Genomic DNA, 19,438 nt, shown 5'->3' on the forward strand with positions numbered 1-19,438 from the left:
CTGGCTGTGTGCTTTCATTATGTAACACATTTCGCTGTGGGATTGTCATATGTACACTTTTTTTTTTTTTAACACATGTGGCAAATCCATTTAGGTAACAGGTGCGCTTTTCATTACATACTCACTGAGTTACCAAAGAGCCTAGCTTTGGGCTTTGTTTGGCTTGAAGCAAAGTAAAACTGAGTTTGCTCACTGTCAAGTAAAACGTATTTAGAAAGCACGTTTAAAAACAGCATCAGTTTACCAAATTGCTGTATTTGTGTTTCATGTGATATTGTACTGCTTAAAAAGAAATTACTTTGAAAATAATTAACTGGTAATACGATGAACGAGATGCTCCAACAAACCGGTCAGGGGTCAGCGCCATCGGTTTTGGTCAACAAATGCATCAACCAGCAGCATCTATGTTGATCCACGCTGTTGGGAGTTTTGACAAAAATCAGGAGCTTTAGGGATATAGTCTTTCATCCATAGATTAACATAATCTTGTAATTTCCTCCTTTTCTACTGGATACAAAACTGCTATCAAAGTACCTGTGGCCCATCTTTTCCTCTTTTGTGCGTTGCTGTCCTTAGAAGCAAAACTGGATCAGCAGGTAAGGCCTTAAACTGGAAATCGACATAGACGATGATTGCTGCATCTCTAAATATGATCATCGACATGAACCCAGGTTAAGAAGAGTAAATAAATAAATAAATACGACCCCTTTGTGCCAAAACCTCTCCCAATGTCTCAAAAATAATTGATAAACCTTTCCAAGAGCAATAAAATAGTACACAGCTGCAATCATAAGCAATGAATGGATGAAACAATAACATCTCTTGATTAAATTTGATTTGTGCTGCCGTCCGAACTTTACTAGGATACAACATTAATCACACCTTTGATTCAATTGAGTCTGGAACATGATGGAAGTTTTTTTTATTCTCTTTTATTCCCTATATTCTCTTTTTAAACATTTTTACATCCTCCCTTTATCAACAGAGCAGCTTAAGAGTTGACCCCATTTTGACTGTGGATTACAAAATACCTACAATCTTTAGAGTCCAGTTCTTTTATTTCACCTTTTTAAGTCTGTGGCTTCCTGCCACATCTATATTTGGTGACGTGTGTTTCAGGAGACACTCCTGTGAGGTGTTGCCACGGTAGTTATCTTTTATGAGAGGTGTGTAGAGTAGCCAAAATTTTTTACTGAAGTAAGACTTCAACTTAATTTATGTAAAAGTAATACATTGTCAGCCAAGAAATTACACAAGTAAGAGTAAAAAGTAGAAGGCAGCACAAGCGTGCAAATTCTGGTATATTAAAGACAAAAGATACACTTTTCTAAATCATTTTTTCAACATTAAACTTGAAAGTAATACTTAATGTATATACAGTATGTCAGAACAGCGCAAAGTACTTCCAATGACAATATCTACTTTATTGTACTTTCTTTTGATCTCCAAATGGCTCAACGGGATCAGCAGATAACATTAAAATAACAAAGCTTGTGTACAAATAAGAAGTCTCAATTTGTCACAAACAAGGTTTTTGTCTCTCTGGTGCATTATTGGTTAAAACAAGTATGTACTTTATTCGGGAGGTTACTCGCAGTAGGTAGAGTAACCAGAAATTCTACTCAAGTAAGAGTAGCGATACTTGAGTAATAATGACTCAAGTGAAAGTAATGTGCAGTAAAACTACTAAAAGTACTATTTGTTCAAAAAGTTACTCAAGTAAATGTAACTAGTTACTACCCACCTCTGCCCTTTATCAGGACAGAAATATTTCCAAACACATTCTCAGGAAAATCCTCCAGGCCTCTTGTAGGCCAGCTCATCAAAACAAAATTTTAAATATCGTACACATGAGCATTTTCATCATAACTGTAATATTGTAAATCATCTCAATAAAAAAAATGTTTTGTCCTCCGGTGACAGTATATGAATTTCTGTAACATTTTGAGCACCTTTTCTGTTTCCACAGTTTTAATTGTAGCAGTGTGCAGCTTTTCTGAGGCCCCAGGGCAAAACTGTCACTTTTGATGGTGTTCATAAATGCTCCAGTGGTTAGATTGCATAACCAGTGACTCCAAACAAAAATAAAACATGTTTTCTTTTCTGCATGGATTTAGTTTTGTCTGACACTTGTCCTCAGCAAGAGGTCACAATATTAACCATCCCAAAAGACTTTAAAAAAGCTCTAAAATTGTGAAAACATAAATATCAAATACAAAAAAAACAGGGTATAAATCTAAAAAAACAATGCATGAAGTAAACATCAAACAATATTTTCCATAAAAATATGCCTATCAAAGTTGTGTCCTCAGTTTCTGTCAACTCCGTCAGATTTTTTCATAAAGCTCTTTAAATCAGGAAATAGCATGGTCAGCTATATCTCTAAGGACCTCTTTTCATCTCCCTGCCTGTGGTGAATGCAGCACTAACACACATGCTCTGGTACATTTTACATTTTTTTTATATTTTAGACAAACAATGTCAATATTCCTATGGTCACAGCTGCACCATGTGAATACCATCTTTCTGTTGACATATATTTTTTTTAAACCATAGTGGATTCAATTTTAAACATTTTAGGGAGGTTATTGAGACAGCTAGCAACTCAGGAAAAACTACCTAGCTGCAGTGTACAAAACATGTTTTGGAGGGAAAATACATGCCCTTACGTCAACTCCGTCAGGTTCTATTGCTGACGGAGTTGACCTGTAAGCTGACTGAGTTGACAAAACCACCAATAACCTCTTAATGTGTGAATATAATACTATTTGTGCATATAGTGAAGGGTTAAACTGATTTTTCAGGGCTTTATTTACACATAAATGCACATACTTAGCATGCATTACATTATTTAACCATAAGCATCTGACTTGTAGAGAATGGCCAGGCAGTGGTCTGCTTATTGTGTTACGTGTAACTTTGCCAGCACTTATATATATATATATATATATATATATATATATATATATATATATATATATATATATATGTAGAGACAGAGATAGAGAAATGAGAAGCCAGTATGTAGATTTTTACAAGATCTGGTTATGAAAACGACATACTTCACCTAGAAGATTTTACATCGATCCATTCATCCATCAGTCAATCAATCATATCAAGTAAATAAAAATCTGATTCTAGAGTCTTATTCAAGTACGTTTTTCTTTATTTCAATGTGTATTGTAGAGAAAATGGCTGGATAGAAATTTTCAGTTGAGGAGCAAAGAAAAAAGAAATAAAGAGTACCACCGAAAGAGAAGAGAAAAATTAAACAGTGACCAAGAAAGCAAGCCTGCTATGCAAGAGAAGGAAAGACAAAGGTGAAAGAAGAGAGTTAAAGACAAAAAAGTAATACAAATAGACAAGATGGGAGGCAGGGCAAAGATGAATTGGAGAAAGTACTGGAGAGGCACAGAAAAGGTCCAGAGAGAAAAGATCCAATGAAGATGCAGTGCTGAAGGCACACACCCCACCAGATAGTCTGCAAGATCAGGATATTCAAGAATACAATGTCAGACACAGCAGACAGTCTCTCAGACAAGAAAGGGAGAGAAATAAAACGAGAAAAAGGCATTGAAGAGAAATAAAAACTTGTTTCCCTTATTGTTTTTTTTTTTTTTGATAGTTGGAAATGGTAAAATTTATAATAGTTAAAAACGGTGTATGTGCAATATGTTTATTATAGTTTGCTTTACAGTAAGTTAAATATATATATATATATATATATATATATATATATATATATATATATATATATATATATATATATATACAATAAGGAGTAGTTTTAGTAGTAGTGTTCAAAGAGCAAATCTGTTCAATAATCAGCAATGCACACATTTTTTGTCAACACTGTCACATCTTCCTCAACAGCGTTGGATGTATGTTTTTGTTAATTTTTTGGTAGAAAAAAATATTCTTCCTTCAGTTTATGTTGTTTTTGTGATAAAGGACCAACTGATCTACATCCTCTTATGTTTTATGTATTTAAGGAATTTGTTTTTACAATATAGAAATTAAAATCAAAGTTTGAAAATGCAAATATTTAGAAATCTGAGTTTTCAAAATAGTGGGAAATCACAACTTAAGTTTATATATTGTATTTTTTTTTTTTTTTTTACATAGAGTAATTAAACATTATTATAATATACTTCAGAACGTTAGATTCTTATATGGTTGGAAGAATTAAAATTGCATACTTTTTAGTGTGTCTGACGGAGTTGACACAAATTCAGTTCTGAAGGGAAAGATGTTTACATGGTTAAATAGCTAAGACCTTTCTTTGCAGAAATATATATAACTCTAATTGATATCGTGTGTATTTTTAAAAATAGTTTTTTAAAACGTGTTTTGTCCCGACTCTCAAGAATCAGTGATATATAGTATATCCCAAGACAAAGTCATAATGCATAATGTTTTTTTTATTATTATTAAAACGTTCACGAGCAGAAGTGGGGTCATAATATTATTAGTTTGACCACCATAATAGCACCTAAACCTAACAAAACACGTTTGCTTTTTCTTCTAGCTCCAAACACTCCACAGTTCTCATACCCATAGAGCCGTAAATTTTAATATTATTGAAAGTTCATTTATGTCAGTGACTCCATCACTAAGTGAAATATACAGAATAATTACACACAGTAATTCAGTCTAACATTTAGTCTTAAAGCCATTATTTCTGTTAATTACGATTTTCTGCTCACACTTAATAAAAACAACATTTTATCAGAATATTAAATCATGCCAATAAAAACATTTTTAATACTTCTGTGGTTAGTGAAAAATAGGTTTAAAACCTGCTCCCATTTTCTTTTAAAAAGTGAATCCGCCAAACGAGCCTCGTCGGACGCCATATATCTAATTTATTTATTGGCTGCAGAGGTTCTAAAAGGGGACGTGAACGCAGCGCATGGGCAAAGTACCCGGATGTCATGAATCCGATCCATCTGTAGGACCTCATTAGCATATTGAACATACAAAGTTTAAAATCCTTTCATCCAGCTCGTCTGCAGATTTATTTTAACTTTTTTTAAGTCGCCAAAACTAGCTGCTCGATAAGATAAAAAAAAGAAAATTTTCTCTATTTATGATAATTCATCATGAACAAGGGTTAAAGTCCGACCCTTCCCTCTGACTAACATGACCGGAAGTAGCGGTTTTTTTTCTGGACGGAAGATAGCAGTCAGTCAGATAAGTTAGATTCAGCTCCTCCGGCGAGTTGGAGCTCGTTTAACTTCGTGTTTCTGTGTTTTATTTTTTATTTTTACGTCAGCGAAGCGGAACCAACAGCCTGCGAGGTTCCCGTTAGCTGCGCAGCCGCGACGGGAACTGCTAAATAACTTAACAGCGAAGTTGACGCTAGCCCGGTGGGTGGAATAACGGACTAGCCAGTTAGCTTTCGCCAGCACTTCCAACACCGAGCAGCGGTCAATAATTAACTGGGCAACGAGTGTTGAAATGTGTTTTTTCTCACTGGGGGCTCGCTCGCTCTCTCGGAGGGGTTTGTTGGCTCCTTTCTCCGTGAGGCTAAACGACAACTTAGCTTAGTTTTAAGATGGCTAGCTGTTACTGCTCGTAAGGAGAGAGAGAGGGGGAAAGCGCCGCGTCTCTTCTCGGGTTTTCGCGTTCCTGAGCCGAGGCGGGTATGGTCGCTTGGAGGAAATAGCCCGGTGGTAAATCCAGCTGCTATGCTTTATGTGCCGCCGCCGCTCTTGCTGCTGCTGCTGGTGAGTAAACCACACCTTGCCAACAGGGAGGGAGGCACATCTGCACCCACACAGATGCCTGATTCCTCCCCTGCTCATCGTGGTTTCTCCTCCCCCAGGTCGAGGTGCTGCCACGCTGATTAACCGCAGGACACCCGATCCAGCATGAAGGCCCTGGGCTCCAGATTCTCCTTTTATGCGGGCTTCGTGGTGGGCACCTTCGTCCTGTACGTGTTCCTGCGGCAGGTGTGGTATGAGGAGACCCCGCAGGCCGATGGCTACGGGAGCCTGGGCGGCCGACGACAACAGATGGACGAAGACGAGGGCATCTGGAAGAAGGAGAGGTCGGCTCTGTTTAACCTGGACCATCCTCATCACAGAGGTATGCTTCTCCGGCCAGAAGCAAAGGCTTTCCGCTCAGCCGATCCTCTACGAGAAGGATTACTTTTCAGGAGCCATAGTGACTTATAAAACACCATTAAATATAGATTCGGTTAAAACCTCGATGTCCATGGAGGTAAAAGTGACAAGTTACGTTTTGAGGAAAGTATAAACAACTCAGATGTTTGATCGGCATAATGTGACATGCAGATTTTATATATATATATATATATATATATATATATATATATATATATATATATATATATATATATATATATATATATATATATATATATATATATATATATATATAACTGTGACTTATTACACAAGTCTAGCAAGCTGATAATAGGAAGTGAATTTGTCACAAATCCATTGCAGTTCTTTGGTTTCCACCCCATGACGGTTTTTTTTTTTTCTTCTTCTTTTTCTTTTTTTGGTTTCTGTGACCAGAACTATTTTCTGAAACTTTATCATTCATGTTAGAGAGGGAGAGTTTAGTTACTTTGTTTCAGGGAGCCGACTAGCAGTGTACAACAACAGACCGGTTACTCTGGTGTGACAGCCAGCAAAAAAAATCTGATCATTCCAGCACTTTTTTTCTATTCTTTTTTCTTTTAATCAAACCGATTGAGCCGTAGAAATGGTACAATCAGACATTTTAGTTCTAATAAATCTTTTAGCTTTAAAATCAGGAGCCATAGTGACTTATAAAACACAATTAAATATAGATTTTGTTAAAACCTCGATGTTCATGGAGGTAAAAGTGACAAGTTACGTTTTGAGAGAAGTATAAACAACTCAGATGTTTGATCGGCATAATGTGACACGCTATATATATATATATATATATATATATATATATATATATATATATATATATATATATATATATATATATATATATATATATATATATATATATATATATATATATATATATATATATAAAATTAGTTTGTGAATTAGTCACAAATCCATTGTGTTTTTTTTTTGGTTTCTACCCCATGACTGTTTTATTTTTTTCCATTTTTTTTTTTCTTCTTCTTCTTTTTTTGTTTCTGTGACCAGAACTATTTTCTGAAACTTTATCATTCATGTTAGCGAGGGAGAGTTTAGTTGCTTTGTTTCAGGGAGCCGACTAGCAGTGTACAACAACAGACCGGTTACTCTGGTGTGCCAGCCAGCAAAAAAAAATCTGATCATTCCAGCACTTTTTTTTATCCATTTATTTTAATCAAACCGATTGAGCCATAGAAATGGTATGATCAGACATTGTAGTGCTAATAAATCTTTTAGCTTTAAAAATGCTGTATTTTGATGCAGGCAGGCAGTCCGTGCCGATCTTCAATAGCCTAAATTTTCTTTAGAAGCCGCTGGAGCCGAAATACCAGGAGGTTAAATCTACAAAATGATTATTGAAAACCTTCGTTGGTGTCAGGTGTAGAGAAAGTGCTGAATGTGTAAAAAGGGGCTTTGGAGGGCTGAAATGTGACACTAGAGGCAGCCCTGCTCTTTGTAAAATTGCAGCAGTTGAAAGGAGGACTGCGTGGCATCTCAGTCGCTTAGGTTTAAAATGTTCTACTTTAGTCTGGAGAGCGCTTTGCAGATGATTTTCTTGTCAGTCTATGTTCAGACATAATTTGAACCGTTGCTATTTAGTCGATATTTCTGCTTCCATCTGCCCTACAAATCACACAGGAGTTTTATAGAAATTACAATATTTACCAATATCGGGGTGTTGTCGGAGTAAGATAAATGTTGCGGTACCGGTTTGTCTGTTAATGCAACCCTCCTCTGTTGGTTTATATCTCTTTTATACACAGACCTTCTGATGGAAGTGATAAGACTTACCGACTTTCAGTTCAGCCCTCTGACTGCCTCAAGGCAGGAAGAGGTCTGATCATGTGAAGACGGGGTCCCAGCTAATAGTTTATGGGTCACGTCATTACATGGGTACTGCTTATACAGTAGCATGGTTAGCATGTGCAAATGTGTGTTGTGCTATTATTGTACCATGTTTTTTTTTTTTTTTTTCATTTCGATTTAAATGAGCAGAGAAAAGGTGGGTGTTTTTTTTTTTTTTTAATGAGTACTGCATTCCATTCAGATGAGTTTCAGGTTTATCACTTGTACCAAACCACCAACGTGCGAAGATGCAAAAGTGGAATGCAAGCTTCCTCAACACCCCTATGCCTTCCCACTTGGCAAGATCAAAATGTCATCCACAAAACAAGATGGGCTGGCACAGATTTATTTCTACTTATCAAATCTTTATGCGAGACACGGGAAGTGATACTATTATAGTGACGTGTTTTCATTAGTCAAACAAATTCAATATTGACTGATCAGAATCCTTTGTGGTAAAGGCCTAAGCCTTATTTAATCAAGGATTTGGCAGCTGAAACATAATGAATACATGTGATCCCAGCTCCACAACAGATCACAGTGCAAATGCTCACTAAAGCCTACTCGCATTGCACGCTTTGACTAATGCTACGTAAAGCTCATGTTTCTACTGTCTAGATTAAAGCACATCTTTGCGGTCTGGGATGGAAAACCAGGATCGTCTTTTTTTTTTTTTTTTTTTTCCTTTGAGAAAATCTGAAAGTTTATACCTTATGTAACGACAGATTATAGTTACATAATGCCTGCAACCGACATGGCAAGATAATGCTGTTGTTGTACTTGTAGAAATGGTGTCAGATCTTGATTTATGGTGTTTGTTGACTGTTGGATTGGAAATGTTTAGTGTTTAACAGACAGGCTGCGGTACGTTTTGAGACTCTGAAAAGAAAGTCGACAGCTTGCAAACGACTTTCTTCCTATTTTTCACTTTTATTTGAGCTGTAACCATAAACGTCGGGTGTGTTTGCTGGGATTATATGTGATAGAGCAGCAAAAAGTAGTGCATAATATGGAAGGAAATTGCAGAGAGTTGAATATGCAGGGTGCGGTGTGCATTTATATTGCTTAACGTTCAGTACAACCAGTTTTGCTATGAGGTCAATAATGAGATAATTATCACTCCTCCTTGATCTGTGTGAATCCAGCCGTTCTGTGAATGCCTCAGAGGTTATATACAGGAACATCATCATCATCATCATCACGAAGGCAGAGGATCTCAGCAGACGGGTCTAACTGATTATGTTTGCAAAAAACAAAATGACATTATTGTAGGTAATGTTATGTTTTGCTGATTTTAAACCATCGTTGGTTGGTTGACGGCATCATTTAATATCAATGAGCAATCATATTCAAGATATTAGAACATGTCCCATTGAGGCCTATTTGTCAGGTCAAATATACCTTTAAAACAGATAAAAATTAACTAACGTCAAATATACCCTTTAAAAATAACAACCTTCAAGCAGGTATTAAGCATACTTTTCATTAAGGCCACATTTCTTTATTAAAGATCATTTTTGTTGGTCTGATGTGGTGCTTTAATGTATAATTCTCAGACTTAAGGGCTTGAAAACATCAGTCTGTGTGTAATTAATCTATATAACGTGTCTCGCTCCATTCACTGATGGAGTTACTGAATTAAACTCTTCAATGATATTCATACAATATATTTAAAAATATGATGAAATGTTTTTTAGAGGAAGCACGTAAGCGGTGTAAACGGTTTACTTCAATTAACCATTTTTATAATGTATTTGTTAGTCTGGCTCCCATGTGTATGAATGATCAGATATGTTGCTGGAAAGACTGAAGAATCGTTCAATACTGTATCATAATTTTTATCCTCATCTCAAAACCTCATAATGTCGTTTGAAATATCAAGTCCACATCACCCATCCTGAGCTTTGAGTGTCTCACAGAAATCACTTTTTGCAACTGGAAGTGAGGAAGTGAAAACTAACACAGCGGCGTCAGCATCAAGCTGTGGGAATTTCCTTCAGTGTAAGTGCTGAAAGATTATCCAGTGGACGTCACGTTTTCTTTCCGCGGACCGACTCGCGGAGCGGGGGGTATCCAAGGGTTTTTTCCCTGCCATTCACGCACGCGCGTGTTGACGTCACATTTTTTTTTTTTTTTTTTTTTTTTTGGGAACGTTGGCGTGGCGGGGGCGTGAGTTTGGCGAGGCGGCCGCCACGCCAAGATAGCGCTGCGGGAAACCCTGAATTGCGATTTAAAAAACACAATTTACAAATCGCAGAAGTCTGCAATTTTTGGCTATGTAACAATTAATGGATAAGACGCGTCCTTTAGGTATCGGTAAAATGTGTAAAGTGAGTTTGCCTCCACATGGAAGTGAAGAGGGTTGCAGCAGTGAGATAATCTAATTTTATTACTTGTTTTAGAGTTTATATAATCATACATAGCATTAAGTATTGGTCAATCAGTTTAATACAATGTTTGTTGGTTGCACTTTATGTTCAACAAGGATTGATGTCCAAATCAATTAAAAGCTGTTCTCTTGAATAATATTCTGATTTAATAAAAAACATTAAAAGTTCTTGTTTTAAATAGTCCTTGTTTACAAACATCTTTATTTAGAGGCCATTTTTGTTGCTTGTGGTTAATGCAGAGAAAAGTCAAAATTGCAATTTTGGTTGAAATATATCGTAGGCAGAACGCAATAATTTCTGCTCCGAGTTGAGACGCTGTGGGTCTTTTAGCAACTAATCCCCACGGTGAGGAAACAAATTGATTTGTTGTTTGTATATGTTTAAAAAGACATGATAAATTAAACTGGGGAAAAAAATCGCATTAAATTGCAATATTAAGATAAAAAAATCGCAATTAGGTTATTTGCCAAAATCGTTCAGCCCTACTCTACATGCTGTTGGTCTGTAGAGTGAAACCTAAATAAATAAAATGCATTCAAATTGGGGTTTTAATATGGCTTCCCCTTTGAAGGCGCTGCGGCTTCTGAGGCTAAATATTTAGGGCATGGTGCTGTCGGTGTACTTTAGTGGGCAGGAAGTGGACTCTACATAGAAAAGAGCTTTAATCAACGTGTGTTGTTGGTTTTTGTCTCCTCGGCAGGCGAGGATAGCCACATGGCCGACGAGCTCTACAACAAGGTGCGCGTCCTCTGCTGGGTGATGACCGGTCCCAACAACCTGGAGAAGAAGGCCCGGCACGTCAAGCACACCTGGAGTCGCCACTGCAACATCGTCGTCTTCATGAGCTCGGTGGACGACCCCGACTTCCCCACGGTGGGCCTCGGCACGAAGGAGGGCCGCGATCAGCTGTACTGGAAGACCATCAGGGCCTTCCACTACGCCTACGAGCATCACGCCAGCGAGGCGGACTGGTTCCTCAAGGCGGACGACGACACCTACGTGATCGTGGACAACCTGCGCTGGGTCCTCGCCAACCACACGCCCGACGAGCCCATCTACTTCGGCCGCAGGTTCAAGCCCTACACCAAGCAGGGCTACATGAGCGGCGGCGCGGGCTACGTGCTGAGCAGGGAGGCGCTGCGGCGATTCGTCGAGGGTTTTAAGAACAAGGTCTGCACCCACACCACCTCCGTGGAGGACCTGGCCATGGGACAGTGCATGGAGAAGGTGGGGGTGCTGGCAGGAGACTCCCGAGACTCCGCCCTGAGGGAGACGTTCCACCCGTTCGTCCCCGAGCAGCACCTCACCGCCAAGTTCCCCAAGAGCTTCTGGTACTGGAGCTACTGCTACTACCCCATCTCAGAGGCAAGTCACAGCGGAAGTGCTCTTAAGCCGCGGCGCTTTATGACGTGAGGTGTCAGAAAGCTCACTTATGGGATAAAGTGTTGTTGTCAGAGGTGTTCGGGCGTGGCAGGTTGTGGTTTTCATAATCCTGTGTTGCAGGTCTGAACGCAACCGCAGAGCACAGCCGCTGCATGTGTTTCAGCTTATGTGCTTTCATCTGTATGTTTCTGTGGTAAATGTCGTTTGTTTTCCCCTCCCCTGTCAGGATTTGCCACAGCGCGCATCTGCACTGTAAAAACAGAACTAAAATGAGTTAAAATCTTCTTGAAATTTGTGTATTTGTCCTTTATTTGTGCAGGTAAATAAGATAATCTGCCAATGGAATAAGCTTTTTGCACTTAAAATAGGAAGAACTCATCTCCATCATCTTATTTCAAGTGCATTATATCTAATTATCTTATTTTAGGGGTAAAATTACTCTTTCCATTGGCAGATTATCTTATTTACCTGCTCAAATCAAGGACAAATACAAAAAAAATGTTACTTATTTTTGGTTCTGTTTGTCCACACAGGGGCCTGATACGGGACTTCCTCTGTGGGGAATACCCAGAATATTCACGATTACCTCAAACCGCCTCAATTTTCACTAACTAACACCTTTACCTCCTAATCAAACAGCGACTTTTTAAAATAAATTGTACAATAAAATTCCAGGGAATTAATGTTTAAAGCTAAAGATGAGGTTCTTGCTTCATATTTTTACTGAATGTTTACTGGGTGTCACCTCGTTGTCTGATGTCGGTGCCGTCTTTTGTAACAGTGCTTATGTGTTTTAATGGATTTCCGTGACGGACCGACACCGAAGCGCGTAGTTATGAAAGTGGGAAGAGGAGAAAATTCATTTTGCTCAATTTAGTTTTCACAAATGAAAGAAAAGTGTGACTTTTCCAACTTTATTGATCCAAACATAACATTTTTTGCCAATTCTCAGCCATGAGAAAATATATCAGAGCATTCCCTTATCGCTCTGACTGTACGTTTATCACCCTACTGCCTTCAACAGTTGCCAGGGTTTCCCGCAGCGCTATCAAACTCACGCTACCGCCTCGCCAACATTCCAAAAAAAAAAAAAAAAAAAACCTAACTCGATATGCTTGCATGTTTATTTGACGTTAACACGCATTTTTTTTGTTGTTGCTTTCACGCGTGCATATAGTGAATGGTAGGGAAATAGTGTCTATTTATAGTTCATTTTGCCAGTCTCAAACCCGGGTAAAGGAGGAGGGTTAGTAAAATGCACTGAAATTGTGTCTTTAACAAAGGTAACAAAACCCTGAGAATGATTTAAATTAGGGCTGGGCAAGTTAACGCGTTAATTTCGCGTTAACTCATTAGACTATTAACGGCGATATTTTCTTTAACGCGCGTTAAAGCATGTTGCTCACATGCTTTTATTTTGTGAAGGTCTGTTGCTGCAGTGTAGGGGTTTGAATCAGAACAGTAGGTGGTGATAATGCGCCAATAACCTCGCTGTCAGCCAAACCTCGGATTCAGAGTAAGAAAAGTGCTGGCCGGAAAAAAACAAAGCCGACATGCGGAAGGCGGTGTTTCCCGCAGGAATAGCGTACCGCGCACGTGACGTCACAGTCTCAAGAGCAACGGCCCTTTTGCCGCTTAGGTAGGACATACAGGTAGAGAACGCCCGTAGCAACCAGCGATATGACCAACTTTACGGCGGTTAAACTTTCACAAGATGATGTCCCAGGCGCACGGATTACTGATCGAACTGTCGAAGAACACACCAACCTTCAGCTCAAATGATGGCTTGAGGTTCGAGGGCTTAAAAAACCGGAAAACGGGCCGACTTGATCGAACGGTAAGCTTTGTTTTTTTTTTCCTGCGCGGCTGTCATGGCGTCATCGGCCGTTTTTTTGTTTGTAATCACCGTCCAGGGATCGGTATATGTTTAATGTTTGTCTTATTTGAAATGTTTTTGAGTAAGCTATCCTGGTAGCAGGCTATCATGTTAGCGCCTGCTACCATGATAGCCTATATGCTGTCATGGTAGCAGGCGCTTCATTATTAACATGTCAGCCACCAAAATACTCTTACCTTGACTTGATGTCGCTGGAATTGGGTCAGGATGTTCTTCGGTTGTGCCCTTTCCTCCGACAAAATGCTTGCTACATATGTACTTGAATTTGGTAACTTTTTCCGGGTTGAACTGTTGTGTAGGCCGACCGCCCCGGTGTTTCAAGCGCACACATTTCTCCTTAGCAGTCTTGAAGAAAACATCCTTCATATGCGGCCGATCAGCGTAACTCGAGTCGCTGTTGCACGTTCCATAGCAACAATGTTTAAAAACCATGGTCTTAGATTTGGAAAAAGCAGTCGTTTACCGAGTAAAACCTAGGGTAACGCACGTCTCTTTTACAGCGAAACAGCGACGGACTATGAAAGCTTGTCCTACTGCGTACCACGTGATGTGACGTCATCGTGACGTTACGTTTCTAAAAATAGCTCGCTCACGGTACGCTATTTGCTTAGGCGAGGCGGTGAGTTGGCGAAAATAAAAGTGCTCTTTACACTACTTTTGAATTCATTCTTGGAGTTTGTAAATACGCGATTAATACACGTATTTACGCGTATTACGCGATTAATCGCGATTAAATATTTTAATCGTTGCCCAGCCTAATTTAAATATATCTCTGAGCAGCTTTCTGGCAACCGTGGCACTTTAAACAGAAGTCAAAAACTAGCTTAATCAAAGATGAAAGTAAGTGAAACAAATTGATATAATTCTGAACATCTCAATGCTGCACTTTTTTCCATAAAATTTCATGAAACAGTAGACTAATGTACATCTTATATGTAATGTAGTATGGCATAGCCATGTACTGTGGATATAAATGTAGGCTATGAATATGATCAATATCAATGTAGGCTATAAATTAAGTCCACTTTCTTGCATTGCTTCTGACCCAACAACTTCTATGGCGTTTAGTCCTTTATTGAATTTGCATTGTATTAAAATATGATAACCTATTCAGCGGTCACAGTAGGTAAATGCCGCCACGTGTGGTCCTTGAATTTGAGGAAATTGGTCCTGGAAAGTCCTTGAAAGGTCCTTGAATTTGATGTTCACCAAGGTGTGGGAACCCTGGTTTGCAGTTGAAGCTTGTTGTGAGAAGCTAACCCTGCGGTGTTCCCCGGCCTTCACGGTGCCATTTGCTCGCTGGCGTTCGCCCACAAACCGGGCCGCTGGGTTCATACTGGGCCTGATTACACTGATCGTTGGGCGACTTCACCACTGCTCCTGTTGCGTATATCCTGGTTTTGGTTTTCAGAAGAGGGCAACAGGGAAAGGCCCTGAAGGAGCCGTCATACCCCTTAAGCCTGCAGGGCCTTGTGTTATGCTGTCATTTTTGACCAGAACCTCCTTCTCTTCTCTTTTTTTTTTTTCTCTTAGGGTCCAAACTGCTGCTCAGATGTGTCGGTGTCTTTCCATTACGTGGACGCCACCGGCATGTACTTGTTGGAGTACTACGCCTATCACCTGCGTGCCTTTGGCTACAGATACCGCTACCAGCCGCCGACCCCGAAAGTTTACCGGTTAAAACTCTCAGATTCCCGGGATTCTGCCGACAGACTAAAAGACAGGGCGTCGGGAATGAAAGAGCCCGGGGACGCGGACGATTCGTCCAGGATCGACCGAGAGCGCGACGCCGGTCCTCCGCCTGTGGCTGCTAAAGAGCCGGCGGCGGCTCCAGGGTGATTTGAAGGAGAAAATGGGTGTTTGCTTTGTTTTGTTTTTTGTGCTTACCCGTTCATTGTGATAATCCTGGCTCCTAGTTGCTCACAAGCAGGAAATTGGTCCACTTTGATCCTGAGTTTCTTCCACTTTCTAAGTGCATTCCTCGAGGATTATGGAGCTTAAGGGTCGCCTTTAACGTCAGCATGTGACTGCAAGAAGCTGAGATGTTGACTTTTACCTTTTTATTTTTTTAAAGGGTTTTACGGTTGATTTTTTTTTTTTTTTTTTTGAGTGAATAATCCTGTTTTAAAATTTTAAAACTTTTCATTTAGTCGCGGTGTTTTGTTGTTGGCTTTTAAGTCTGCCGACGTGACGGGAGTGCATCCATTTCATTCTCCTTTTACTTGCAAGAAGCTGTCTGACTTGATTCCACGCGGAGACCTGTACATCTGCCCTGAAGGGCCTCGTTGCTTCAGGAGGAGCCGCGGGTCTGAGCCGTGACACTTTAATCGTCATTTAGAGAAAACCGCAGTCAACGTTTGTGCTTTTCATTAGTTCTCACACGAGCTACCTCTCAGACTTTCCGTCGACTGCGTTTTCAAAGTCTGAAAGGTTGTCGCTGTGGGAGTCTTTATCAGTCGCGTTCGTTCATTTTTATCTGTTGAGCTTGATGAAGGAAAGCTTGTTTGTCAAGAACAGGCATGGGTTGTTTGCTTCTTCCCCGACACGCTGAAGTTTGAAGAAGCGATTATTTCAAAACTGCTAAAGTTGTCCTTCGTTCCTGTTGCCAGCCTTGAAGATCCTTCTGAGGAGACGCCCGTTCCATTCCATGCCTCGTCTGAAATACTTTATTTATGAAGCTCTTATGTTAAAGCGTACCCAGATAACCAGGCTGTAACAGGCTATTATTTGTTGTTTTTATTTATAATTGTTTTTATATTATCGTTTTAGCTAATTCATTTTCCTAGTTAAGGTTTGTAAACTTTCAAAATTGCCTTTTTACTAACAGTAAAAAAAAAATCAAAAACAAGAGAAGCACCAAATCCTTACATTTGAAATGAGACCAAGTTACATTTTGACAGTATGGTGCATTAAAACGCTTTAAGTGTCATCAAAAAACCTCCCTAAGGAAACAAATATAGCAAGACACCTTTTGGTGACTGTGAAAGTGAACATAGAAGCCGGTTAATTGCACTAAATACATATTTAATGAGGTTTAAAAGTATCCCCCCCTACATATTTCTTCTGTTTACTTTTTTATTACACTTGAATATTTCAGATCAAACGAATTTTGATACCAGATTTAAGAAGACCTGACAAATGACTACATTTTATTTACCAAGTAGAAAAAAATGCTATCCAGTCCAGGGTTTATCATTCAGGCCACAGATTTCACGGCCATCATGCTACCGCCGCCGTGTTTTACTGTCAGCAGGCTGAGATGCCTTCACACCCACTGCAACATGAGGCATATTTTTCATAACGTTCATCTGTCAATTAGTGTCAGGCACCATCAGATTACTTCCTGCTTCTTTTCCAGATTGATGCTTTAAGTAACCTGGGTCCTGCCACTCCTCCACGACGCCTTCAGATCGGGCATGTAAAGATACCAAAAAACGTTTCCACAGCACCGGGAATTAAGCGTTGTGGTCCCGGCAATTGGAAAAGAGAGCATAAAAAGGTTGATGCAAAGCAATATGCCACATAATTGTTATTAGAGGCAACAAATGCAGAATTTACTGGCGTTAAATCGTCGCCATGCCTCAGTAAACTATTTTACGCCACCTCTATGACCCAACCAAAGTCTAACCCTGAGGGAGAATATTCTCATTAGGGCAGGGTTTATGTATTCTTCATCCTCTGCTAATGCAGTTAGTCCCATTGTTGCCAACCGGTTCAGTAACGTTACCAAGCCTCCAGACTGGTTTATGCAGGTGTGGAAAACTGAATGGTTGAGGAAGTGGCTGAATAAATGATCTCTCTGTATAAATAGAAAGTGATCTAATCTGTAGCAGAACATTTTTTTTCTTTTTATTTTTTTTCCTGCGCTTCCTGAAACTGCCGCTGGTCGCGTCCACACACGGATACACGTTGGGGCGGTTCCTGCTTCCTTCACCCCGAGCCGACCCACAAAGAATGTGCCTTGTGAACTGAGAATGTACGAGCCATGAGCTGCACACGCGACTTTGCACTGTGATGTTACAAAGGGGAAGGTTTAATTTCACTCAGTCCGTTCACGGCTTGTTTTTACAGTTGCTTTCTTCGGGCTTCAGATTTAAGGAGGTCACTTGATTAGATTTTATTTTATTTTTTTACATGGATAAACCTTTTCTTTTTTTTTTCTGTAGAGGGTACCCGATGTGTAAAAGTATTTCCTACAGTTAATAATTATCTAATAGATGACAGAAATTGATGACTGGTCATACTTCCCTTTTGATTTCTTTTTTTTAACCACTTTTAAAATGTATTACTCTGAACCCCTTTAACGAGGTGTTACAAGTGTTTATTTGTGGGTTCCCCCCCATTTTTTCCCTTTTTTTTTTTTTTAGGAGATCCCTGTAAGATTACACAGGTTTCAGTATCAAATCAAACGGGGATATTTTATAAAGAGTTTGTTCTAAAAAGGGAGTCGCTCTGGATCACGTCTGATAACCGCTTCATGGGTTGTTTTTCCGTAACGAGAAGAGCGAGACTCTTTTTGCTCTTTGACAATCTTGTCGATACGGAGGTTTTTCTCAAAGGGAAACATGTACAGTGCTGTAAAGATATCTGACATGTATTTATGTTAAGTGTTCACATTTGATTTAAGTGTGCACATCTAAATGACAATACGTGGTTCTTTTTTTTTTTTGTTTGTGAGAGGTACTTTAATCACTATAAATAAAAGCATATTTTACTGTATGGTGGACTTGTACATTTCTCCAGATCACATTACAGTTGTTGCGTCGGCTTGTTTTTTCTGTGCCGGTTAACACAAGGAAGGTGTTAATCCTCTGTGTTTGGAAAGGAGAGCTGTGAGGAGTGACGGCTGCTAGATTTGATCACACACGGATGTTTGACGTCCCCGTCACAGAGACGATTGAGTTCTGTAGAAAGACAAATATGGTTTTACGACCAGTTTGTTTACTTTCAGGGCAGGTTAAAGTCTGTTCCTTACCTCTGCTTTCCACGGCTGGTGAATTTCAACGCCCTCTTCTGCAGAAAAGTTTGTGCTGAAGGACAACCCGCTCCTGTTGCACGCACAAAGAAAGACGCAGCCACCAATTAACATATTAGGCAATATACTGCATTATCACAACATCTGGAGTTCCTCACAAATGGGGAACTATCTGACATTTTGTTGAGTTGTAATTTTTAAGGGTGAAAGGAGGATACAAGGTTTTCAAATTCTTTTTATTTTACAAATAATCTAGCATACAAATGTATATTCAGACCCCGTTATAAGACAAGTAGGTGTATGCAGTTCAGTGCAGTGAGAAATGTTCTGATCTTTATATTGGAGAAACCAGACAACCTCAACACAGGAGAGCTACCTCCTCAGGTCAAGACTCTGCTGTCCACCTACACCTTAAGGACAAAGGACACTCTTTTGAGGACCAAAATGTTCACATTTTGGACAAAGAAGACAGATGGTTTTAAAGGGGTGTGAAGGAAGCCATCTACGTTAAGAGAGAGAAAAACAACCTTAAACAGAGGAAGAGGCCTCAGGTTCCAAGTTCACAAAAACCTATAATACAGCTATAAGGTTAAGTCCGACGAATCATTACCTCAATCCTCACCCTCATAAGGGTGATCAAAACATTGTTCCTGTAAGTCAGGCCAATAACCACCCTAACGATTCCTCGTTACAGAGGAGTGGACCAGTTTCAGTTAAATCTGTAGACATACAATGACTTTAACAACTCCCCATTACTAAGAGGGTGGACCTGTTTCTGTTCAATCTGTAGGCA

At 39.4% G+C, this 19,438-nt stretch overlaps 1 protein-coding gene and 1 long non-coding RNA gene across 3 annotated transcripts; one reads left to right on the forward strand and one right to left on the reverse strand.

Annotated features, from left to right (window-relative positions):
- Nucleotides 1-5,021: 5,021 nt before the first annotated feature.
- c1galt1b (core 1 synthase, glycoprotein-N-acetylgalactosamine 3-beta-galactosyltransferase, 1b) lies at nt 5,022-18,389 on the forward strand. 2 transcript variants are annotated; one of them, XM_036151961.1, is made up of 4 exons: nt 5,022-5,726; nt 5,828-6,090; nt 11,091-11,755; nt 15,204-18,389. In XM_036151961.1, the coding sequence occupies exons 2-4, from the start codon at nt 5,874-5,876 to the stop codon at nt 15,507-15,509; spliced, it is 1,188 nt and encodes a 395-aa protein (XP_036007854.1). In that variant the 5' UTR covers nt 5,022-5,726; nt 5,828-5,873; the 3' UTR covers nt 15,510-18,389. The 2 variants fall into 2 exon arrangements, with proteins under 2 accessions (XP_036007854.1, XP_012733627.2); XM_012878173.3 differs by having other exon boundaries at nt 5,027-5,729.
- Nucleotides 8,165-9,618, reverse strand: LOC118567266. Its single transcript, XR_004933556.1, has 2 exons — nt 9,440-9,618; nt 8,165-9,401 (listed from the first exon to the last, which is right to left on the reverse strand). It is a non-coding gene; the product is annotated as an uncharacterized LOC118567266 (long non-coding RNA).
- Nucleotides 18,390-19,438: the final 1,049 nt, after the last annotated feature.

This window comes from Fundulus heteroclitus, chromosome 20 (assembly GCF_011125445.2).
Source record: "Fundulus heteroclitus isolate FHET01 chromosome 20, MU-UCD_Fhet_4.1, whole genome shotgun sequence".
Lineage (NCBI taxonomy): Eukaryota > Metazoa > Chordata > Actinopteri > Cyprinodontiformes > Fundulidae > Fundulus > Fundulus heteroclitus.